At 36.2% G+C, this 22,856-nt stretch overlaps 1 protein-coding gene across 1 annotated transcript in view; it reads left to right on the top strand.

The window, feature by feature from the left end:
• The first annotated feature begins 9,002 nt into the window (after positions 1-9,002).
• The window catches only part of DSTN (destrin, actin depolymerizing factor), a 30,551-nt gene continuing 16,697 nt past the window's right edge, over positions 9,003-22,856 (top strand). Inside the window, exon 1 of the mRNA XM_051975888.1 lies at positions 9,003-9,354. Coding sequence (XP_051831848.1) covers positions 9,352-9,354 — 3 coding nt within the window. The 5' untranslated portion in view covers positions 9,003-9,351. The remainder of the gene's footprint in view (positions 9,355-22,856) is intronic.

The raw sequence follows: 22,856 nt of genomic DNA, 5'->3' as shown, positions 1-22,856 counted from the left end.
AGTAGATGCACATCAATAGGAGAATAGTTAACAAATTATATTAATGTAATATAATATTACTGTATTGTAAGAAACAATAAATGTGAAAAATTCAAAGAAGCCCAGAGAGCCTTATATGAACTGATATAAGAGTAAAGTTTGAAGAATGAGGAAAACAAAATACCTAAGGATTACACTCCTTAGGATTTTCATTTTTATTTATTTATTTATTTTTGCCATGAACCAAGGTATGCTGTAGGAAAGTAAGGACACCCACACATACACATGATTGCAAGTATATATTCTACATAATTCATGGCATATGTATTCAAAACTGCCTCAGTACATGCTTCCTTTGAAAATTACTGGACAACACTAATGTAAATGGGAAGAACAAAAACCTGAAATGAAATAATTGTACAATTTAATAATATTTTGGTCCTGAAAAAATATGAGAAGATTCATCTTCCTATCCTCTTGGTAGAGATTGAGGGGGTAGAGGAGAGAAGAAAGACAAACTATTGATGTAGAATATTAATACATTATAAAATGTGTTGAACTTTTTGAAGTACAACTCAAATATCACCTCTTCCATGAAGTTTTCCATGTCTTTCTGGGCAGTGTTATTTTATATCCTTTTAATCTTTCTTACAAAGCCTTATATCATGTTGTAAAAGAAGATAAAAGACATACACAAAAAGTGAAAATAGAATGCAGATTGAAATCTGCATTCATACTCCACAGTTATTTCTTTGGATGTGGACAGCATTTTACAATATGAGTCTTTTGAAATTATTTTGTTTTGTTGAACAGTATTGTTGAAAAGAGTTAATTAAGTCGGTCATAGTTGATCATTGTACAATGTTGCTGCTATTGTGTACAATGTTCTCCTGGTTCTGCTTGCTTCACTCACTACCAGTTCATGTAAGTCTTTTCAGGTTTTTCTGAAATCTACCTATTCATCATTATAGCACAATAGCATTCCATTGTATTCATTTAGCACAAATTGTTCCCAATTGATGGACATTCCCTTAATTTCCAATTTTTTGCCATCACAAAAAGAGCTGCTATAAATGTTTATACATGTAGATTTTTTCCCCTTTTTTTTATAATCTCTTTGGGATATAGACCTAATAGTGAATGTATTGCTGATCAGAGGTTATAAGACTTGTTGAGTAAAAGAGAAAGAAATATATATATGGAATTTAGAACTATGTAAAAATAAAAGTTTATAAAAATACAAATATATTAAGCATAGACAAATGCATAAAAACACAAAGAATATGCAATAAATCTACTGTGGGTGGAATGCTGTCAAGTTTTCCTAGCGTGTGGATATGAATGTGCATATGAAAATATAGGACCTGTGATTTCTCTAACTAGCAGCCATTTTATGAAACTTTCAGTTAAGTAGGGAGGTGTGACAAACAGCTATAGAACATAATAAAGCATAAGAAAGGCATGAGATGTGCAAATAAAGTACTATGTGAAATCTAAGGGGAGAAAGGTCTTCATTGACTAGAACAAAGAGTGGAAACTTTGTTTGGGCAGGTATTAGAGATGATGATTAAGAGGAAGACATTCCAACTTTAAGCTTCAGCAAAGATGTGAAGATGAGAAGTTCAGCATATCAGTTGAAGTGTTTTATTTTAAAACATGGAAGAAAATAATATGAAGGCTGGAAAAAAATCAGAATAGTGCAGGATTGTGGATGACCCATGTTTGGAAGCCATTTGAAGACTTTGAGCAGAGAGAATGATACAATATCTATGCATGAGAAAGATTAGTCTTCAATAGGTGTGAAAGATAAGTTAAATGGGAGAAATCATTAAATCAGGAAGAACAATTTGGAGGCAACTGTTACTGTCCAAGCAGGTAGTGTTAAAAACCTGTTCACTAGGATGAGGACACTAGACTATAGAAGAAAAAACAAATTCAAACCTTGGCTTATCTTGGTCAGAATCAGGCCTCCATTTCCTTTCTGGGTAACCATTTCCAAACCATATTGCTTCTACTTGGTCATTATCTCTACCTTCTCATAAGAACTTTTTGGACTCCATCCCTAAATCTACCATGCAAGTTTTTGCCTTATCCTGCTCAGGCATGCGTCCATAGTGTGCTGAAGCCAGCTTTTACCTATTTACAAAAGTTGATTTAAAATTTTCAGTGAGATCATTTATACCTCAGAAATCTGTAAATACTATAAATCAGGCCTCAATTTGATTTGTCTAGATTTAAGTGATGAAGATGTTAATACAGATTAAATTTAAAAGTGTGTTGTGCATATTTTTTCTTGCAAAAACATAAATTATTAAACATTTACTATCATACTCCTGAATCACCTCATACTCTGGCCAACAGCTCCAAACTATGCCTTTTCCTATAATGCCCCTGTTAGAATATAAGGTCCTTGAAAACAGAAATTAACTTGCTTCTATTTGTAGCCCTAGTGCTCAGCACAATGACTGGACATAGCAAGAGCTTCATATATGTTTTATCCATGTATTTATCCATATTATGAAAAGAAAAAGAAAAGAACTTGGCAACATAGGATATGAGACAAGAGAGATTAACACTCAAGTTTTAAACATGAAAGACTGGTTAACAGAAACACTGCAATAAGAACAAGTTTACACATGTATGTGTACATATATATGTATGTGTACATATATGTATAAATAAGTTTATGACATATTGGGTTTGTTCAGTTCAATGCAACTAGAGATATGGGTCAGGAGCACAAGAGAAAAGTCAGAACAGAGATACAGATTTGGATGTCACTTGTTTAAATATGATAGTTGAAGCATGGGAGCAAGTGACATTGCCAAGAAGATAATGTACAGAGAATACAGAGCTTGGAGAAAAATGAATCCAAATGCATTGAAAAGATGATGAACTACAGTAAGGAACAATGAAGAAATACTTAAAGAGATAAGGGAATCAATCAATCAAAAAGCATTTATGAAAAAACTACTATTCACCAGATATTATGTTAGATGCTAGAGCTGAAAGTAAAAGAATGAAGCAATCCCTTCTCATAAGAAATTTTCGTTATGAGGGAAACAAGTATACACACACACACACACACACACACACACACACACACAAATACACAGTATAAAGTGAATATATACACAAAGTAAGTAAATATAAAATAGTTTTGGAGGGAGAGGTACCAAGAAAATAATGAAGTGAAAGTTTTCATCTAGAAAATGATTACAGGAGCTACATTTAAGAGAATTTGTCTAATTTGACTAAGAGCTTAAGAGCAGGGACTTTTTCTTTTTTTGCCTTTCTTTGTATCCCAGTGCTTAGCACAGTGTCTAGTATGTGTTTTTTTTTTTTTTTTTTAAATAGCTTTTTATTTACAAGTTATATGTATGGGTAATTTTACAGCATTGACAATTGCCAAACCTTTTGTTCCAATTTTTTTCCCTTTTTTCTCCCCACTCCCTCCCCTAGATGGCAGGATGACCAGTAGATGTTAAATATATTAAAATCTAGTACATTTTTTATAAATATGCTGGTAAAAAGCACTCAGGAGTGTATGAAGTTAATTGATTTACAATTCTTGCAAAAAAAAGGGTGATCCACCCAGGGGAAGATCCTCATTTATAGACTTTAGAATGTGCCTTTTATTTACTATTCTGAAATGCAAGGTCCCTTCCTTGTCCCCCCAATTAGCTGGGGACGACAAAATTAAAGGATTTTTTGGTTTGGGTGACCTAAGTCTCGTACCTCAACTACTTCATTTTCAACTTCATTTTAATATAGTCCAATTCCCATCAAATTAGCTAGTTGACTAAGACCTCTCAGGAACACCTTCCTTTCAAAGGACATATATACTGTGAGCCTAACATGAACAGGTCTGAGAGAGATGGTGAAATGATCATCCACTTATTAGTAAATGTGATAGCTTTATTAATAAAATGATTAAATTGCCCAGAAACTTGTATTGAACCTTTTGAATCACAACAGATTCCAAGGAGAGGATGGGAATGATGTCAAAGAATTATGAAATTAAGAATATAGGAAAATATAGTCAGATGAATGGCCTCCATTTTCTCAATAGATAAGAACTTTACTGAAAAGGAATGGAAAGAGGGAGATTTGAGGAAGGAAACACTTTCACGGTGAGATAAGAAATCAATTAGAGAGGAATAAAAGAACTGTCTGGTTGTACTGAGGCCTGGTTGAAGTTGGATTATATGAATTTGTAATGTACCAGTCAGCATGTTTGGTGACTTTATCTGTATTCAGTAGTTAGTGGTTAAGAGTAGGAGACAAATACTGTGAATAATCCAGGGCTGAGGTTTGACAAGAGATGATGGGTGAAAGGACAAAGGGATAGGGTATTTGAAAACAGAGGATGGTGCAGAACTGAAATCGCTATTAGGTTGAGACTAGAGAGGAAGGAAAATGAATAAGAGCAGAAAAGTAGTTTGAGGTTGGGGGATTAATGGTCTTGATGGCAAAGTATGAGTTTAGGAGTTTGTGGGAGAGATAGGTTAGAGTCAAAAAGGGGAATGACAAGGTTTCTAATTAGAAATGGACCACTTGTGGGAAATGGTGAGATCTAATCTGTGACTATTCCTTTGTGAGGCTGAGGTAGAATGAAACATCAGGTAACAAGACTTTTTAAAATAAAATTTTCAATTAATAAGAAGGGACTAAACATTTATAAAGTGCCTACTATAAGCCTGAGACTATGCTTTACAAATATTATCTTATTTGATCCTCACAACAACCCTGAGAAGTAGGCATTATTATTTTCTTCTTATGGGTCAGGAAACAGAATTTAAATGACTTGCTCAGTCACATAGCTAGTAAGTTGTCTCAGGACAAAATTAAACTCAGATCTTACTAACTCCAAGTACAGTGTTCTATCCACTCCCCAAGATACTTGGCTACAGTTATTTTATCTTCCTCCTACATAGCCATTGAAAAGAAAAAAAAGAACTCTTGTAATAAATATGTATAATCCTTCATCATAAGTCTATTGAAGTCATTGTTAGTCATGGCACTGCTCAGAGTGCTTTCAGAGTTGTTTGCCTTTATAAAGTTGTATAAAGTTTTCTCCTAGTTCTGCTCACGTCATTAAAAGTCTTCACAAGTCTTCCTAGGTCTCAGAAACTGTCTAATTTATCATGTCAGTAGCACAATAGTATTCCACTACATTAATACAACAATTTGATTAGCCATCCCCTAATTCCCTTCTTAGTAGAATTTCTAGCTCTTTGCCACTACAAAAGGATTATTTTTAGACATACTTTTTTCTTTCTTTAATCTCCTTGGGTAAAGATATTGCTGGTTCAAAGAGTTATGCATAGCATAGTTTCCTCCAATTGAGGTTTTTTTGTCAAATACTAGAGTGGTGTGCCATTTTCTTTTCCAGATCATTTTTATAAGGGAACTGAGGCTAAGAGGTTTAAATCCAGAGTTACACAGCTAATAAATGCCTGAGGCATCTGAAGGAATCTTCCTGACTTCAGGTCTGGCACTCTATCCACTGTGCCACCTAGCTGTCCTCAAAATTAGGAGGCAAAGAGACAACACAGGTGATGGATAAATCGTGAAGCTTATAACCTCCAATGGGTGTTTTAGAGATAACTGAAATAGATGTATATATTTTGGGAGTTCACAGAAGAGTTGCTAAAAAAAAAAAAAAGCATCTAGATTTAGTTATAATAATGTCAAGGACTTGAGAAAGGAATTTTAGAAGATTACTACCCACCTCTCGGTGCCAGAAATGGACTATATGCAAAATAAGAAATTCATTTTTGGATATGGTCATTATGGGAATGTTTTATCTGTGTATATGTAAAATGGATTCTAGATCCTCTCTTTCTCCTTCCTTCTTTTCTTCTTTCCATTTCTCTCTCCTTCCTTTCCACTCTTCTTTTTCTTCCCGTTCTTCTCCTTTTTCTTCCACACTTTCTTCCATTTTCCTCTGTCCTTCCCTTCCTCTTTCCCCTTTTCTTCCCTCCTTCCTTTCCTTCCATTCATCCTTCCTTCCCTTTTTGTTCTTCCTTCCTTCCTTTTTTTTCTTTTTAATGGATGGGGGAGATGATGAGAAAAAAAGAATGCTTGATAAGTTTAATAAATAGATTTTTTTAAAAGTTTCAGTAGAGCAATAGAGAGCGAAATCAGATTGCAAGTTGTTGAAGAAATGAGTCTTGAGGGAATCAGAAGCATGAACACAAATGGAAGAAGAATGAGACAAGACTCCTTTGTAAGATGTACAAGAGGTGAAAAAAAGATATTTTAGGATTGGGAAAACTTGGCGATGAGGAGCCAATACAGAGTGTAAGAGTGAATATGTGTGAGGAAAAGGGGATGATAGCTGGAGCAAGATCTAGAAGATGAGAAAATGGAAGGAAGGGCACAGGTTATTATAGCCTTAGGAAATACAGCCACATCTTCCTCTAAGACAGAAGGGAAGAACTGGCAATAGTGAGCCTGAAAAAGTGAAAAGGAGTGAAGTTTTGAGAGATATTACATTATTTCTTATGCCCATCAAAACCTAGTCCACCATCTTTCTAGTTTTCTCGTTATCTTACACTCCCTTCCTCCCCCTAGATACTCTGATCCAGTGATATCAACCTCCTTGCAATTCCCTGAAGAAAATACTTTCATGCATTTTCACTGGCTGTTCCCCTCCCTTCTTCCTCACCCTTCTTCCCCTCCCCCCATTCCTGGAATTCAATCCTTTCTCCTGGGTCTCCCCGATTACCTGACTTTTCAAGTCCCAACTAAAATCTCACCTTTATACAAATCCCAACTTTCCCAATTCCACTTAAATCTCTGTTGATTATCTTCAATTTATTCTGCTTATGTCTTGTCTATACATAAATCATTGGCAGGTTGTCTCCCCCATCAGAACGAGAATTTCTTGAGAGCAAGAACTGTCTTTTGCCTTTTTATCTTCAAAGTTTAACACAGTCGTCTGGCACATCATAAACACTTTGTGTTTACTGACTGATAAATGGGAAGCTGCATACTTAATTAAAGCAGTTTGAAATAGTCACTGAGGAGAAAGAGACCAGAGTTAATAAGAGTGATGGTGTAACAAATATGTACACATATACATGCATAAATATATTTTAACTTCAAAATAGTTTATAGACTCAGTTTATATTTCTCCCACAAACGCAGATTTCAACTCCTTCCCCCTCATGCTTAGTATGGCTTTCCTGAGATGCTGTGGCAAAAAAAGGCAGGCAGGCAGAAAAGAAGAAGAAAATAAAGAAAGGAAGAAAAAGAAAACAAAATCCATTACTTGGTGGCCAACTTTTTGGCAATGAATCTTTTTTAAACTTGGATCAACTAATCCTTGTAAAACAGACACACAATCCATTGCTGGGCCCATATTCAAAGTCTTCCAATTTGATATATGACCTGCCAGAGCTTGGGTTCTCTTGGCATAGCCTTGAAAAACCCTGTGATGTTCCATGCCACAACCTACATCAAAGTACACCTTTAGAAGGATTAGATTCTTATCCCTAATTCTTTTTTCTCTGCTTGGGATGGGAGCATTTCCCCACAGAGGAATACTAAACTTCAATTATTCAAAAGGAAAAATGAGGCTTACCAAGGGTTTAAGGAACTAATTCTATGCAAATATGGAGATAACAAGGAAACTAAAAATGTAAAATAAACGATGGAACCATTTGTTACTACACTTGCAAGTGCTCACTATGGGATTGGCATAAGGGCAAGGAAATATCTGAAAGTTTTTTAGTGGAAATAGGAAGTCTTTTCTGTGACCCGACCAAATTTATACTTACTTTTTCATCCCTTACTTATCTAATTCTGCTAGTCGTTCTTTTAATGGGGGTGGGGGAAAGACTAGAAAATGACCGTTTGCACTGGTTTATACCATCTAAAAGTTGAGATGGAGGGGAGAGGTTTCTCTAGAATGATGACAAATGCCTGTATAGCCTCAATCGTTCCATGCTACCACAGAAAACACTAAAAGTAGTCAACTGTTCAGACATATTCAAGTTAAGTAATCAGGTAGGTGGGAGAATGCTCCATTTCCGATTAAAAGTCTCTCTTCCATATGCTCCCCCCCCCCAAAAAAAAAAATACTAGTAGGGCAAGTAGGAAAAAAAAATCCTTTTGAAAACAGCATTTCTGACGCAACCACAGTAATTGAATAAAAGTTTTGGGAGAGGAAAAAACCAAACCAAAGCAGAGTGCGATATTAACAGAAGTCACAATCCATAGGAAATTTTGTTTAAGCTATTTCCCAGGCACGCCCTTCTGGGCAGCCATGACTCTTTCTCCAGTCTGTTTCACAGATAAATCAGTCCTTGTTTTGAAGACCTGAAATTAGTGTGACTCACACATTAGCGTGCCCTGCTGCTGCTGCCGCCTCTGGAAGGCAAGGGGAAAAATGTGTAGTTTCCCATAACCCGAGCACCAAAAACGCCGCACTGAACCAATCAGAAGCGGATGGCTATAATCGCACCAAAGTAGGTAAAAATGAGGATTTCGTCCCCTCCCCCACTTTATCTCTGCCCTCCTCCTCGGGTTCCCCGCCTTCCCCCCCCTCCTCTCTCCTTCGGTCTCCTCCTTCCGTAGCTCTTTTTTCCTCCTCCCAGCCTTTTTTTTTTTTTCTCTCCTCCTCCCTTTCCTCCTTTGCACCCCTCCTCTTCTCTGCTCCCCTTCTCTTTAGTCACTCAAGTCTCCAGAGGCTTCTCTCGCCCCACCCCTCTCCGCCTGCGCACACCTGGGCCAGGTAGTTAATTCCATGTAAGGAAAAGGTCTCCGCAGCGGGCGCCAGGAATCACGTGATTCCCCACTCGGCCTTCCTCCTCCCCCGACCTCCACCTCACTTGGGGGGCCGATACGACCCTCCCAGTTCCTTTCTCCTCCCCTCTTTTCTCCCTTCCTCTGACTGACAGACAGGTGCTCGTAGATTTCTTCAGCTCTAGGCTTCTCCTAGGTGAGGAGAAGTGACCCCGCCCCTCCTCTGAGTCTGGCCGAAATCGGCTTCCGGAGGGCGCGGCGGGGAGGGGCGGGCCGTTGTCGAGCAGGCCCCTTCCTTAGCAACGGCGACCAGCCCGCGAAGCAGGACTAGAAGCGTGACGTGTGCAGCGTTTCCGCCCGGCTCGCGCTCGGCCGCTCCCTTCCTCTTTCCCTCCCTCGCTCACTCTCTTGCCTGCCCGCTTTCCCCGACAGCCTCGCGCGCCGCCGCCTCAGTGTCGCCTCCCTCCCGCCAGCTCTCGCTGTTCCCTTCCTCGGGCTCCCGGGAGGAAGTCTTTCCTCCGCACTTTAGATCGTAGCAGCGCTAGACTCGGTTCTCCTCCACCCCGCCCCCGTCGGCCCAGGGACCAGACCGCGCTCCGGATCGTCCGCTTTGGAAAGATGGTGAGTGGGTGGGAGGGAGGCAGAAATGGCCCAGGCATCTGAGGATCCGGGGGGAGCCGAGGCAGCTCGAGCCCCGCCTGGCTGCCTGCTCGGCCGTGCTCCCGTCTCTTCCCCAGGTACCTGGCGTGCCCGAGTCCCCGGAGATGGAGGATTCTATTCTGATAGTGGGGGAGGGGACCTTCCCTAGAGGCTGAGTGCCCCCCCATCCCCCCATTTTTGAATACAGTCTCCTTCCTTAGTCTCCACTGCCTGTCGAGGCCAACTCGCTTCCTGTTCCGCGTCATCCCGGGTTTCTCTGCAATGTGGCCCTGAGGTGTCGAGCGGCAGTTTTGTTCTCTCCTCCACTACCTACCTATCTAAGCCCTCCCCCATTATGCCCCCATCTCTCGAATCTCCACCTCGGCTGGGGGTGGGTGCTTCGGCGAAGCGAGCCGCGCGAATCCTCCCCCCTCCCCCTGCCTTCCCCTCCCCCAATGTGGTGCGTGTCCTTTGCTCTAAGGTGGGGCTCTCTGGCTGCTGCATTGCTTCAGGCTGTTGTGAAAGTGCGGCGGAGGGTTTCCTCCTCCCTTCGAGTACCCTGCTGTGTGTGTGGGGTGTGTGTGTACGTATGTGTGTACGTGCACATCTTAGTAGAGATGTGTAGATACACTCATACTGAGTACATCTTTGAAAAGTACATCATTATGTACATGTATGTGAAAGCTTACCAGACTTCACCCTAGAAATATAAGGCTCTTTAATTGCTTCAGTAGAAGCTCTTCACGTTTAGCCTCCCAATAGAGGTGTTGGGTCATTGTATCAAAGCACAATACTTATTTGAGTAAAAAAATTCTTTCCCACAACCACAGGGATGTGTGGTTTAAAAGAAGGCTGGCCATAGTTCCTTGTATGGCCTTGGATTCCTGTCAAAACGCCATTCCATTCTGTTATATTGTGCAGGCTGGAAGATCATTTATTTAACATTTGGATAGGGGGGTAAAAAGGGGAGGGAAATACTTTTTAGAAAGGGAAAGAACAACCATACATGATGAAATAATCACTAAGCAGTATGATTAAGAACACTAGCTTTGCTACCTCTTTGTTTGTCATATCTGTAAATCAGCTTCCAGCAGCAGTCTTGTAGTGCTAGTCAAGCTTGGCAGTGTCTGTTTTAACCCCTCCCTGCCTGATTCATGCTTATATGGTTAGGATTTTTATTTGCAATAGACAGTTCTGCTAGGTGAAAATTTGTCATGTTTAGTGCCAATTTGCTAATAAAAGCAGAGGGAGAAGCCCTAATAACACCGAGATTAAAAACATTCATAGATATTAAGAATTTCAGGGGTGAAAACTGTACTATTTAAATTGGTATCTTTTTCTGTTAAATTATAAGTCTAATTTTTGGGAAAAACCAATAAGGAACTTGAAGATCAGGTAAAACATTTCTCTGTTCTGCTTTAGGCTACACCGCACCATTACCATTTTTGGTCATTGATTTGCAGGCTAAGGCTTACCAGACTTTGATAGAAATGTTTTCATATAATGCCTCCCAATATAGGTGTTGGGATTAGTGTGTCAGAATACATAACACTTACGTTTAAAAACAGAAAATTCACATTTCCAGGTATGTTGACTTTCCAAGGTAGTCTTTGACACTGATACTTTAACTGTATAAAAAACTCCAGTTAATCAGTCACTTTTTTCAGTACACATAGTTAAATATTAAAGTAAGCCATTCAATTTTGTAATATTTCCCCTCAATAGTATTAGTATTAGAACCTCAAAAATGATATATAAGCACCTTTGTCTTTGTATCACCTAAAGTATTTTTATAGCAACAGCTACACTTAGGACTCTTATAGGTAAAGATTCTCCTTATTAGATTATGGTGCTTTGAAATGGGATGGAAGCTGTATTTGTTCTTATATTATAAATAGGAAAAAAATTTTTAAGCTGTTCATAAAATTTTATTAATGTATTTCCATATAATTCTGGAAAGGTTATATGTGTTTTATATTTTTATAACTCAGTCTGTAAAGATTAGCATATGTAGGAGTGTGATGTTCTGTCTAGGAAAGAAAGGTAAAAGGAACTTTGAGGTAGTCATAACTGAAAATACATTTCAGATCTGTCCCAGTAATGTCAGGAAGACAGTGCATATTTTATTTCAGATTGCCTACAAAGAGAGTCGGGAATATTCACTTATTCTAAAGTTCTTATTTGGGTTTTGATTTCTAATGTCTGTAGGGCCACATTGAAATGTTTAAAATAGATAAGACTTTTTTAAATGTTAATTTTGTTGAGACCATTTGCATCAGTTTTACAAGTGGTTTACCCACATGTTCAAGATGGCTTCCAAACTTCATTTTGTAAAAGTTGTTAAACTTGATTTGATGAGATTGTTTTAATGTTTGAATAGTGATATTTGCTATTAGTGACGTAGAAATAATTTCTCAGTTTGTCTATTATGTTTGAACTCATTGTATATGTTGGGGGCAAGGTGAGTACATTTATTTGGGATGCTATATCTTAATAAAATTTCAAGGCTTTTTCTTAACTAGTCGGTGATTTCAGACATCTACAATTACATATTTTGTGTAGTTCAGCAGGCTGTCATGTTATTTTTTAGTATTTGTTAGCTTGTACAATATTTAAGTTGAACTTAAAACAACTTAATGTTTAGTTGTTTTACCTATCCCAAATTCATACAGTTTTAGAGCAGTAAAGAACATTCGTTATAATGTTCTTATGGCAGTATTAATTTGATTCTATACTTTGATTGTTCCAGATCATTGAAGTGCAAGTACAAACTTAAAGGTGCCTTAGCTGTAGGGTAAAAATTAGCCTTTTGTAATAACTGTGGCAGGATTTGGTGCCTTTTCTCCTTCTTTTATAAGTTGATTCTACCAGTTTCATTGGGAGTTCAGTTCAACTAAGACAAGTTTTTATTTCAAACGTTGAGGTTTTAAAATGAAACTTCAGATGTTAGTTTTGACCTAGTAGATTCAAATAAACTGTCCTTTAAAATCACTGCCAGGTATTCCCTCAGATTTTTGAGCATCTCCAATGGGAATGAAGAGCTTCAGGATAATGCAAAGAACTGGAATTGGAGGCAAAAGAATCTGTCTCTGATACTTAGTAGCTATATGACCAAGCGCAAATCACTCCCATATCCTTATCTCGTATTCCTCGTCTGTAAAATGAGAATAATAATTCACATAGTACCGATCAGAGGAAATGATATGGATAAAACTTTGAAAAGTTTCACATATATAAATGACACAATTATTCAATTGCTTCAGAGTATCACTTTTGATGATATTTTGATAAATTTTTGAGGTGGAATGCTTTAAAATTTATCACATTCAATGCGATTTTTTAAAAGCATCCTGATAAAAGATTCCTCAGTATTCTGATTCTTGTCTAAAGATGTTCGTGAATGCACGTAAAGAAATTAATTTGTCTTACCTAGTCCTTAATATTAAGTGAATGCATTTGCAGGGCAACTGAGAAGCAAGTTAGGCATGAAGTCTATCTTAAGTGAGTCTGGGGATGCGTTATACATCCATGTCCCTGTGAAAACTGCTTTGTAACTAACTGAGATAAACAGCTTTAAATTCCTCAAAGAGGAATCTCTGAAGGGAGCTGCAACCTGAAAAAGTCAATAATATGATGCGGCAGACCTAGTATTGCTTTGTTCTGGTCTATAACATTTCTTTTCTATGTAGTTAACTTTACTCAGGGCATTTTTTTCTTTGTTAAAGAGGGTTCAAGAGTCAGCTGAAGTGTAGCAGCCAGCTATAAATTTATTGGTTCATGAACATGAGAAACAGAGCCATACTTTGCCAAATAGAAGGTGCTGAAAAAAGATAGGAATGAGTGATTCTTCTCTCTCCCCAGTCAGTTCAGCCTTTGTTACCCCCTTTCCCCCTCCCCCCCGAAAAAAATCAAGATGTCTAGGAGACATCACAGAATATATCATAGAATCATAAAATCTTAAAAGTTAGAAGGGACCTTAGAGGTCATCTAATCTAGTTTTCAGCCAGTTAAGGATTCTACTCTATGGTATTGCTGACAGATGGTTTTTGAAGTTTTCACTTTTTTTGTTCAGTAGTTTGAGTCCTTGTGGCCCACCAGGGATTTTCTTGGTAAAGATACTAGACTGGTTTGCCATTTCCTTCTCCAGTTCATTTTACAGTTGAGAAACCGAGGCAAACAAGGTTAAGTGATTTGCCCAGGAGCACAGAGGCCACATTTGAACTTTGGAAGCTAATCCTTCCCAACTCCAGGCCCTGTATGCTGTTCACTGCGCCACCTAGCTGTGCCAGGTTTCACTAGATTATTTTCTAAAGACACTCAGGGCTGAGGAAAAATACAAGTTCATTAAGTTTGTTTAACTTGAATCATTTTTTTCCTTGTTTTTGTTTTATTAGATTATATGACAGTACCTCACATTTATCTTTCCATATAACAATCCTGTGAGGTAGATAGTGTGAATATTAATATGTTTGTCTTACATATGAGAAAACAGGAACTCCAAGAAGGTAAGTGACTCATGGTACACTTATGGTCTATTCTGAGTACATTGTGGTCTCAACAAATCTATAAAAGCACATTTTATCACACACACACACACACACAAATGGCTAATATTAAATAATATATAACTAAGAATGTACCTTTGTTTTTAGATTATGCATGATATATACAATGAATGATGAATTTACATATTTAGACATATTCACCTTAAAAGTAGCTATTTATGAGAAGCATTTACCATGAATCTTTACCCCTCTGTCTTTCCTTTTCTTCTCTCCTTCTTTCTCCATTCTTCCTTCCTTTTCTCTCCCCCTCCTTCCTTCGTCGTCGTCGTCTTTGTTTATTTATTTTTTTTTGGCAGAATGATTTGTCTAGTCTTCCAATTAGAGAAATAGAAGAAACTATTAAAATATTTTGGAGATTACTGCTGTGATCATTTTATTCTCATCCATACCATTCATTCTCTTATTGGATCTCATTTTCATGAGAACTTTATTTGTTAAGACTAGATTGTCTTATTTAGAGAAGGATAGTTAAACCTCTTTTCTGTTAAAGAAGCTGTGGCCATAAACCAAATAAACAAAGTAAAAGCACGAAATTACAAAGTTAAAATACAACAATGCTACTTAGATATTATTTATCTTTGACAGCATTGTTTCTTAAAAGTGTAGATGCTAGGGTCTGCTAGGTGGTGCAGTGGATAGAGCACCAGCCCTGAAGTCAGGAGGACCTGAGTTCAAATCTGGCCTCAGACAATATTTCCTAGCTGTGTGAGCCTGGTCAAGTTATTTAACACCAATTGCCTCATCAAAAACAATCAAAACTGTACATGCTAGTACTAGTTTTTAAAAATTGACTTTTATTAACTTTGTTTTTTTACCACATCCCTAGTTATAACATGAAATGACTTGTTTCTTGATAAAGGTATCCTGAGTTCCTACAAAGTGAAAAAGCAGTTTTAAATTAGTTTCTATTTTCAAGAAACATTGTGTATTTAAATGAGCAAGGTGAATTTTGTAATTTGGTGGGCATTTCAAACTCAACACAGTCATAAAACTTCATTTCCCTCAACTTAGACCCCTGCAAACTTGCCTTTTTCTATTCATAATACTACCCACTGTCCTTTCTATCACATGGTTAACAATTTGGAGTCATCTTTGACTTTTCTTTCTCCCCATATCCAGTTTTCCAAGTTTTATCCAATTCTGTTGTTACTTCTCCATTCAATCTTTATCATTCTTCATAATCTTCTGATTGATGGGTCTCTGATCCTTTCACACATTTGCCACATTGATATTTTAAAAACAAAGATCTGACTATATTAACCTGTGTCTCTTCCCCTCCTCAGTCTTCCATGGCTCTGTTTTACCTCTAGGATAAAATACAAAATCCTCAGCCTAGCATTTAAAGTCCTCCATACTCTGGCTTTCACTTACTTTAACATTATTTTATTTCCCTTCATACTGTAGACCAACTGACCTTCTTGCTGTTGTTCATACTTGCCATTCTATCTTCTAGGATTGTCAAATGGTTCTCCTGCATGCCCCTTCTTAACTCTGCCCCTTACAATCAACTAGCTTCCTTCAAAGCATTACTTAGGTATAACCTTTCTCCAAGAAACTTTGTCCCTCCTACTTCTCAAGTAATTAACATTTCTCTTCCTCTTGAAATAACTTTACAGTGACGTATATGTGACCATATATTGCATGTCTGGTAAGCTCCTTGATAATAGAGTGTGTTTAATAGAGTGTCCTATCATTCAAACACTCCCAATTCCCCTTTTCCTCTGGACCTGTAATTTCATAGGACAGTTAGGTGTTGTAATAGATAGAGTACTAGGCCTGAAGTCAAGTTCAAATCTGGCTAAATACACTTAGTAGCTTTGTGATTAGCATTTGCTTCAGTTTTTTCATATATAAAATGAGTTAGAGAAGGAAATGGCAAACCACTCTAGCATCTTAACAAGAAAACCCTAAGTGGGGAATGAAGAGTCAGACATGACTGACACAAATGAACAAGTGATTTCATAGATTTGAAGAAATGCCTTAAAATGATAGCTATTCACACTGAGAGATTAAACCTAGTATACCTTAATAGTCTTAGAACTCAGAACTTACTCTATCTTTGCATAAATTAGACACCTCATGAGTTGAAGTGAATTTATAACATGTCACTCCTGAATGAAGAAAGTTAAATTCTTGACAAGGAATCTTTAGCAGGTAAGTAAGGAGCAGTTCCATATCTTTCCTTTCTTTTATTGTCCTTGGAAAATGGAAAAATTGATGTTTACTTACCTAGGGCCATAAAACCTTAAACCAGAGGTTTTCTACTCATAAGTTTTATTTTTCCTGAAGAAATTTAAAAAATAAAAAACCAGTTGTTTTAGAAGTAGAAGGGAATTTATAGGTGTCTGAAGCTTATTCCATTTTGTTTCTCTTGGTGACCTTATCTACTTCATGGATTCATTGTTATCTAAGCAGACAGTTCCCAGATCTACATATGCAACCCTACTCTTATTCATTTCAGCATTACTAACTGTCTGTTAGATGTTTTGAACTAGATTTGATATATAATCATCTCAAATTCAAAGTGGTCAAAATAGAATTCAAACAGCTTGTAACTATGTGTGCGTACGCATGAATGCATGCGCACACACATTTTTCCTTTCACTCAGTTACTACCCTCATCACCTGTCATATAGACTATTGCAATAGATTTTTTTTATCTCATCTCAAGAATCTCCCCATTCTCATCTACCAAAAAAAGTAGTTGAAAGCCCAAGATACATACAGCAATCCCTTATTCTTTTAAGCCTTTGATAAAATTCCTTGTTTGCTGCCGTATCAAATATAAAATTTCCTTCTTTGTCATTTAAAGCTTCAGAACCTGACTCCTTTCTGTCTTTCCAGTCTACTTAGATATTAATTCCTTCCACCCTCTATAATCCAACCATATTGTCCTACTTAGTGTATCTTACTTTTCATTGGTTGTTCTCCATGGAACTGAACTACTCTTCCTTCTCCCTTCTAGTTTTTTGAATCTCTGGTCTCATTCAGCATTCAATTCATGCTCCACCTTATGTAGGAGATCTTTCTTAGTTCCCCCAGCTACCGTTCTTTTACTTTTCAAGGTTAGCTCTTATTTGATTTGTATATCTCTTGAACATAGAAACTGTATTTTGTCTCCTTTATTAGAATTTGATTTCTTTGAGGATTTTTTTTTTTGCATCCTCATCTCATAGCATAGTGCTTATTACATAATAGATGCATAACAAAATGCTTGTTACAAGATTGACATGGCTAAGGAAAGTGAGATTAAGAAAATTAGTGACTTGTCTAAAGTCACAGCTCAATATAGGGGATTAACCTAAACTATTATCTAGGTCTCTTGATTTTGTTCCACTGCTTTTTCCTCTGAATACCCTTGTCTTTCAAGAACTAACACAATAAAGTGTAGTTAGGACTTATTATCTGTTGACTTGAAAGATTTAGTAGTTTGTTAATCTGTACCTAGAAATATATAGAGGGAATTTATACTTTTTGTCAAGCCTCTTTCTTTTGCAATGAGTCTGTCTTATAGGCATGCTTTTCAATCACATTCTCTTTCTTCCCTTGCCACTGTCACAGGAAGGAAAACCTATGCTGTGAGCAATATGAGAGTACTGGGTTGAGGAAAGCAACTCTGGTTTTGAGTTGTCGGCATTGATACCAGTCCAAGTTAGTTGGTGGAAGAAGCAGTTTCACTACTGGGGGCAGAACCAGCTCTATATGGCTTATAGACTTGGCTTCAAGAAAATACCAGCCTATTGCAATAGAATGCCAACTCCTAATATATTTGAAGGTTGTGTGTATTTGATAGAAAACAATGTAGAGAAATGATAAATATTTCCCCCTCCCACCTCCATCTCTACTTCCCTTGGTCAGGTCTTTTCCCTTTTTAACAGGCTAGACAACAAGTAGAAGAGAGAAAAGTCTAAAAGCACTAGGACCAGGAGGGACTAATTTCAAAGGCTGGTAAGAAAGAGACTTTTATATAGGCAATCGGGAGATGAAGTTGTTGAACTCTTAGATGCACTGGCTACACAATTCAGGGCTGAAATAGGCAATTATATCTTAATTCTCCTTTAGCACTTTGGAGTAAATGTGTAAAACTTCCAAATACAAGAGATGTTTGTTTGGAGAGAATAGGAGAAAGTAGGATCAGATAAAATGGCATATATTTTACTATTAGAAAGAAGCTAGAGATTTGAGATTAACACCATCCAAAGGAGGTAGTACTAGCAAAAGGTCGATAGGAGATCCATATGTCCAAGTATAAAATTGCTCTCAGAAATGAGAGGGATTCTATTTAGTGTTAGAACACTAACATCTCTTTCTTTTCTACCCCCTCTCCTTGGCATTGTAAATAGAATGTTCAATTTTGAGATTAGCATGACAATGAGTATGTTGTAAGATGTTCCTTTAAAAAAAGTAATTTATGCCATTTGCATATTTAAGTACTTTGATGGATCTTTGATTTCATCAATTTGGGTACTCCTTTCAGATTACAAGCAATTGTGTGCCTTCTTGTTCTTGATTTCCCAAGAACTCTTTGCAAGGATCCATTCAGAATGCTGGGGAACTTTAGATCTCTTGACATTGTGTGGAACCCCCAGGCTGGCCATCAGTTTTCAAGATTTCTTGAAAGATGTAACTACGAGAGACTGAAACAGTTTGATGATAATTAACATGAAGTGAAGCATAAACCATGCTGATAGCATTTTGGTGGAGTCAAAAGGAAGAATATAATGATGAGGTCATTCAGATGATCCTTTTTTGTGAATGACATGCCAATTACATCAAGCTCGTAGCTAACATGTTGTACAAATGTAGATATTCAGAAGTTAGGCTTAGCTGCATGGGAAATATAACTATAAAAGAATGGATTTCAAATGTCTATTGTATAGACTTAGATTTGCACTTGGACCATCTGTATTTTTGTTTAAGATAAATTTGGACATGGGCCTACATTGGATAGGTAGGGATGGTGCTGGATTGCCTTTGGAAAGTTACGGTGTTTTTAATGATTGCAAGCTGCTTCTTGAAACTGATTCATCTTTTAAAAACAGTTTTCTAGTATTATATGGCTACAAATAATGAACTCCACAAAATTAACATTGTGGATCACCTAAAGAGAAATGGAAGGTTCCTGGGAGGTGTAAGTATGCCTAAAGAATTAACATGGGAGAAGAGATATGATAGATACTATCGGAGGGGTATTTCTGACAACTAAAGGAGGTGGGTTTTTCATGTAGCATAATTGCATATTAGAAGAAAATTAGTGTACAGTAACATCACAATTATCCACCATTGTCAAAAAACCAAAAATTAGATCTTTTAGCCACAAAACATTTTAAAATTTTAATACTTTTTTCTAGTTGTAGTGAGAATTTATTACCTACCCAGTATATGTATCATAAAAATATTCATGAGTTCCCTAATCAGGTTGCCATACTGTTTCTTTTTTTTTTTTTTTTAATTATTTTTATTTATTTATTATTAAATAGCTTTTTACTTACAAGATATATGCATAGGTAATTTTTCAGCATTGACCCTTGCAAAATCTTCTGTTTCACCTTTTCCCCTCCCTCCCCTAGATGCCATACTGTTTCTTATCAGTTATTGTAATGATGCCTTCAAAGGCTATTTAGGTTTGTAATACTGTTTGACATAATAACATAGTCAGAATCCTGCTGATGCCTTTTGTATTCTCACAATGATTCCTCTTAGTTTTACTCTTTTTTTCCCCTTTGATATGAGTCAGCATTCTCTTACTGCTGTCAGTGCTGTGTATAGCAACTCCTTCTAATCTTTTGTAGGCCTGGAAAATAGATAATAGCTGTGTAAAATAGAGGAAGTAAGTTCTTAGTGAAGACTGGGAGGGCTTTTTTGATGCCTATACTTTTAGTCCTTTAGTGCTTATACAAAAGCAATTTTTTTTTCTGTTCTTGGCTATTTCAGGTTATCTTATAATGACCAGAGAAATTGCCAGAAACATACATACGTGTATATGTGTGTATATATATCTATATCTATATCTATCTCTCTCTCTATATATATTATATATATATAACTGGAAAGGAACATGGATCTATCAAACTCTAATAATAAATTATCATCAGGACATTAATTTGTAGAGGTTGCTTAGATGATGCAGTGAATAGACTGCTAAGCTAAGAAGGAGAACCACCATTGTTCAAATCCACCTGACACATGGGCTAGATATCTTTCTACCTCTTTCCATATATCTAAAGGGGATCTACCGCTAGCAGCTACTTCTCAAGAGTTAAGAGAATAAAATGAGATAATATTTTAAAATCATTTTGAAAAACTTTTAAGCGTTTTATTGTTCTTGTTTGTATCTTGCAATCTACCAGGAGTTGAATGTTGGGTTCCCTACATTATTTGTATGTTTAAATAGGGAAATCATTTAAATTGAATAATTGAAGGAATATATGTTAATATGTTAAGGTTAAAAATAGAATTCCCATGACATTAATTATTTTATCTTTTATTTTTTGCAATAGCTGGATATAGTCAGATGCCAAAGGATTATAGATTTAGATATGGAAGAAACTTCAAGACAATCTAGATCTTTAGTTAAGGACTTAATTTAGTCCTTAGACTTAATTTAGTTTTAATTTAACTTTCTTTAATTCTCTTATAAAATAATGTGTATGCTGTTCTTTTGACTTTGCTTATTTTAGCTCTATATCATCTCATATGTTTTTCTTTATTTCTTTAAATTTTTGTGTTTGTCATTCATTATAGCACATAGCATTTGCTTATTTCTTATTTGCTGAAACTTTCCCCTGGCAGTTGTGCTTATCTTTCCAGGCTTTTCAAATCAAAAATAATACTGCTGTAAACATTTTTATGCTTTCTTGCTTGCTTGAGATAACAGTCTTAGTAGTGAAATCTCTAAGTAATAATGCTTGAACAATATAATACCTAGTAAAATTTAAAATTATTTTCTGTTGGCTGTTGAAGAAGCAATTCACAGCAGTTAATTAGCTTGTCCATTTCTCTTCCCATAGCATTTACAACAATGAGTTTTCCCATTGAAAAAATTAGAATATTTTTAAAAAGTTTATAACATGATGGTTATAAGGTTTTACCTCATGATTGTCCAAATTTCCATTTCTCCTTAACAATATTGAACATTTTAGATGATTATTAAAGGTTTATTTTTCTTTTAAAAGTTTTTTATGTCCCTAGACCATTTGTCTAGTTGAACATGGGTATTAATCTTGTATATTTGTGTCAATTCTATGTAGTTTTTTGACATCAGACTTCTATTAGAGATAAATTAGTGTAAATATTATTCCATCTTTTCTTGCTATTCTAACTCTTTTATTTTGCACAAAAGCCTTTTCATTTCATAAGATTTAGATTTTAAAATTTGTCTTTCATGATTGTTTTTATGCCTAGTCTGGTTAAAAAAATTTCCTCTTGGAAATTTTGAGAATCATGAAAGCCAAATTTTCCATTCTCCTATTTCTTTTTCAGTGTGACTATATTTAGATCATTTATCTATTTGGAATATATTGTGGTATAAGATGAGAGATTTTTAAATTCATAAATAAAATACAAATTGAAATCATATTGAAATATAGCCATCAGGATATTTAAAAACAAAAACAAATTAACAGACTTCTGGTTAAGAACCCAAGTTTAGAGTATTCATTTAAAGTTAGTGGGTTTTTTTAGCATCAAAATTTGGTAGCACCAATAGAGGCAAACAGTCCATTTTGGGGCACCTTTGTATTGTATTTGAATAATAGTAGTCCATAATGACTTTTAACATAACAGACCGTGGTTCTGTGGAGGTTTATGGAAAGACATAGAAAAAAATTGTTTCAAATAACATGGGATCATAACATGCCAAGCTTCTTTGCACATGGAATCGCAGTTGAAAGAATTTAAGAGTTTGGAGGGTATAAAGAGGTTATATAGCATGAAAGTCCAATCCATATGGAAGAATCTCCATTATAGTATTTCCAACAAGTAATCATCGATTCTCTGCTTGATAGACCTTCAAAGTAGAGGAAGCAATACATTCACTTTTTTACACAGCTTGCATTGTTAGGTTTGTGATCTTCTCTCCTGGAAATAGCAGATCCCTGAAGTACATTTAGTTTACTAAGGAAAGAAATGGCATGTCAGACACATTTGTATCAAAAATGTTTTTTTATTTTTACAGGGCTTTTAGAAGAGTAAAAAGCAAGTTATTTGGATGATTCACTAGTTCAGGTGACTGATATTAAACATAGAGTATTGTACTTTGTGATACTTCTTTACAGAAATAAGTTTAAATGTTTTCCATTTGATATTAAAATTCTTGTAAATAACTGCCAGGTGTACTAATACCTAGCCATAGCTAAGTATTATCTTTATTCCTCTGAAGTATTCTTAGATTCTTAATATTTCCAAGGAGAAGGAAAGGGGCTTTTTTAGTTCCTTTCAAATTTCTACCCATGTCTTTTTCATGCCTGCTGGCTTCCTCTTAATGTATCTTCCTTCCATTTCCTTTGATATCTTTGGGAAGAACTTTATTTTTTCTAAATTTTCCTGTTTTTGTTGAGGGGTCCTCGGTTACCCAGAATCATTTATGATCTCACCATCCTTGACTTGCATTTTTCCCTTACTCTCCCTATCCAGTCAGTTGGCAAATTGTGTTGAATCTACCCATAACAACTTTTGCATCCATATTGTCACTGTTTTAACCCTAACCCTTATCATTTCTCATATGGACCATTACTAGTCTTTTAATTAGATCTTTTTCTTCTGTCGAAACCTAAAGGACAGGTTTTACCAGTGGCTTCCCATCACCTCTAGGATAGAATGCAATTTTTAAACCTGCCACCATCTGTCTTTCCAGCCTTACTTCACATTATTTACTCCTTAATGTGAGAAACCAGTATAGCACTGGGTATAAATTTCCTC

Source organism: Antechinus flavipes, chromosome 2 (assembly GCF_016432865.1).
Source record: "Antechinus flavipes isolate AdamAnt ecotype Samford, QLD, Australia chromosome 2, AdamAnt_v2, whole genome shotgun sequence".
Taxonomy (NCBI): domain Eukaryota; kingdom Metazoa; phylum Chordata; class Mammalia; order Dasyuromorphia; family Dasyuridae; genus Antechinus; species Antechinus flavipes.
Note: the sequence above shows the minus strand (reverse complement) of the source record. Positions and strands in the feature narration are given on the sequence as shown.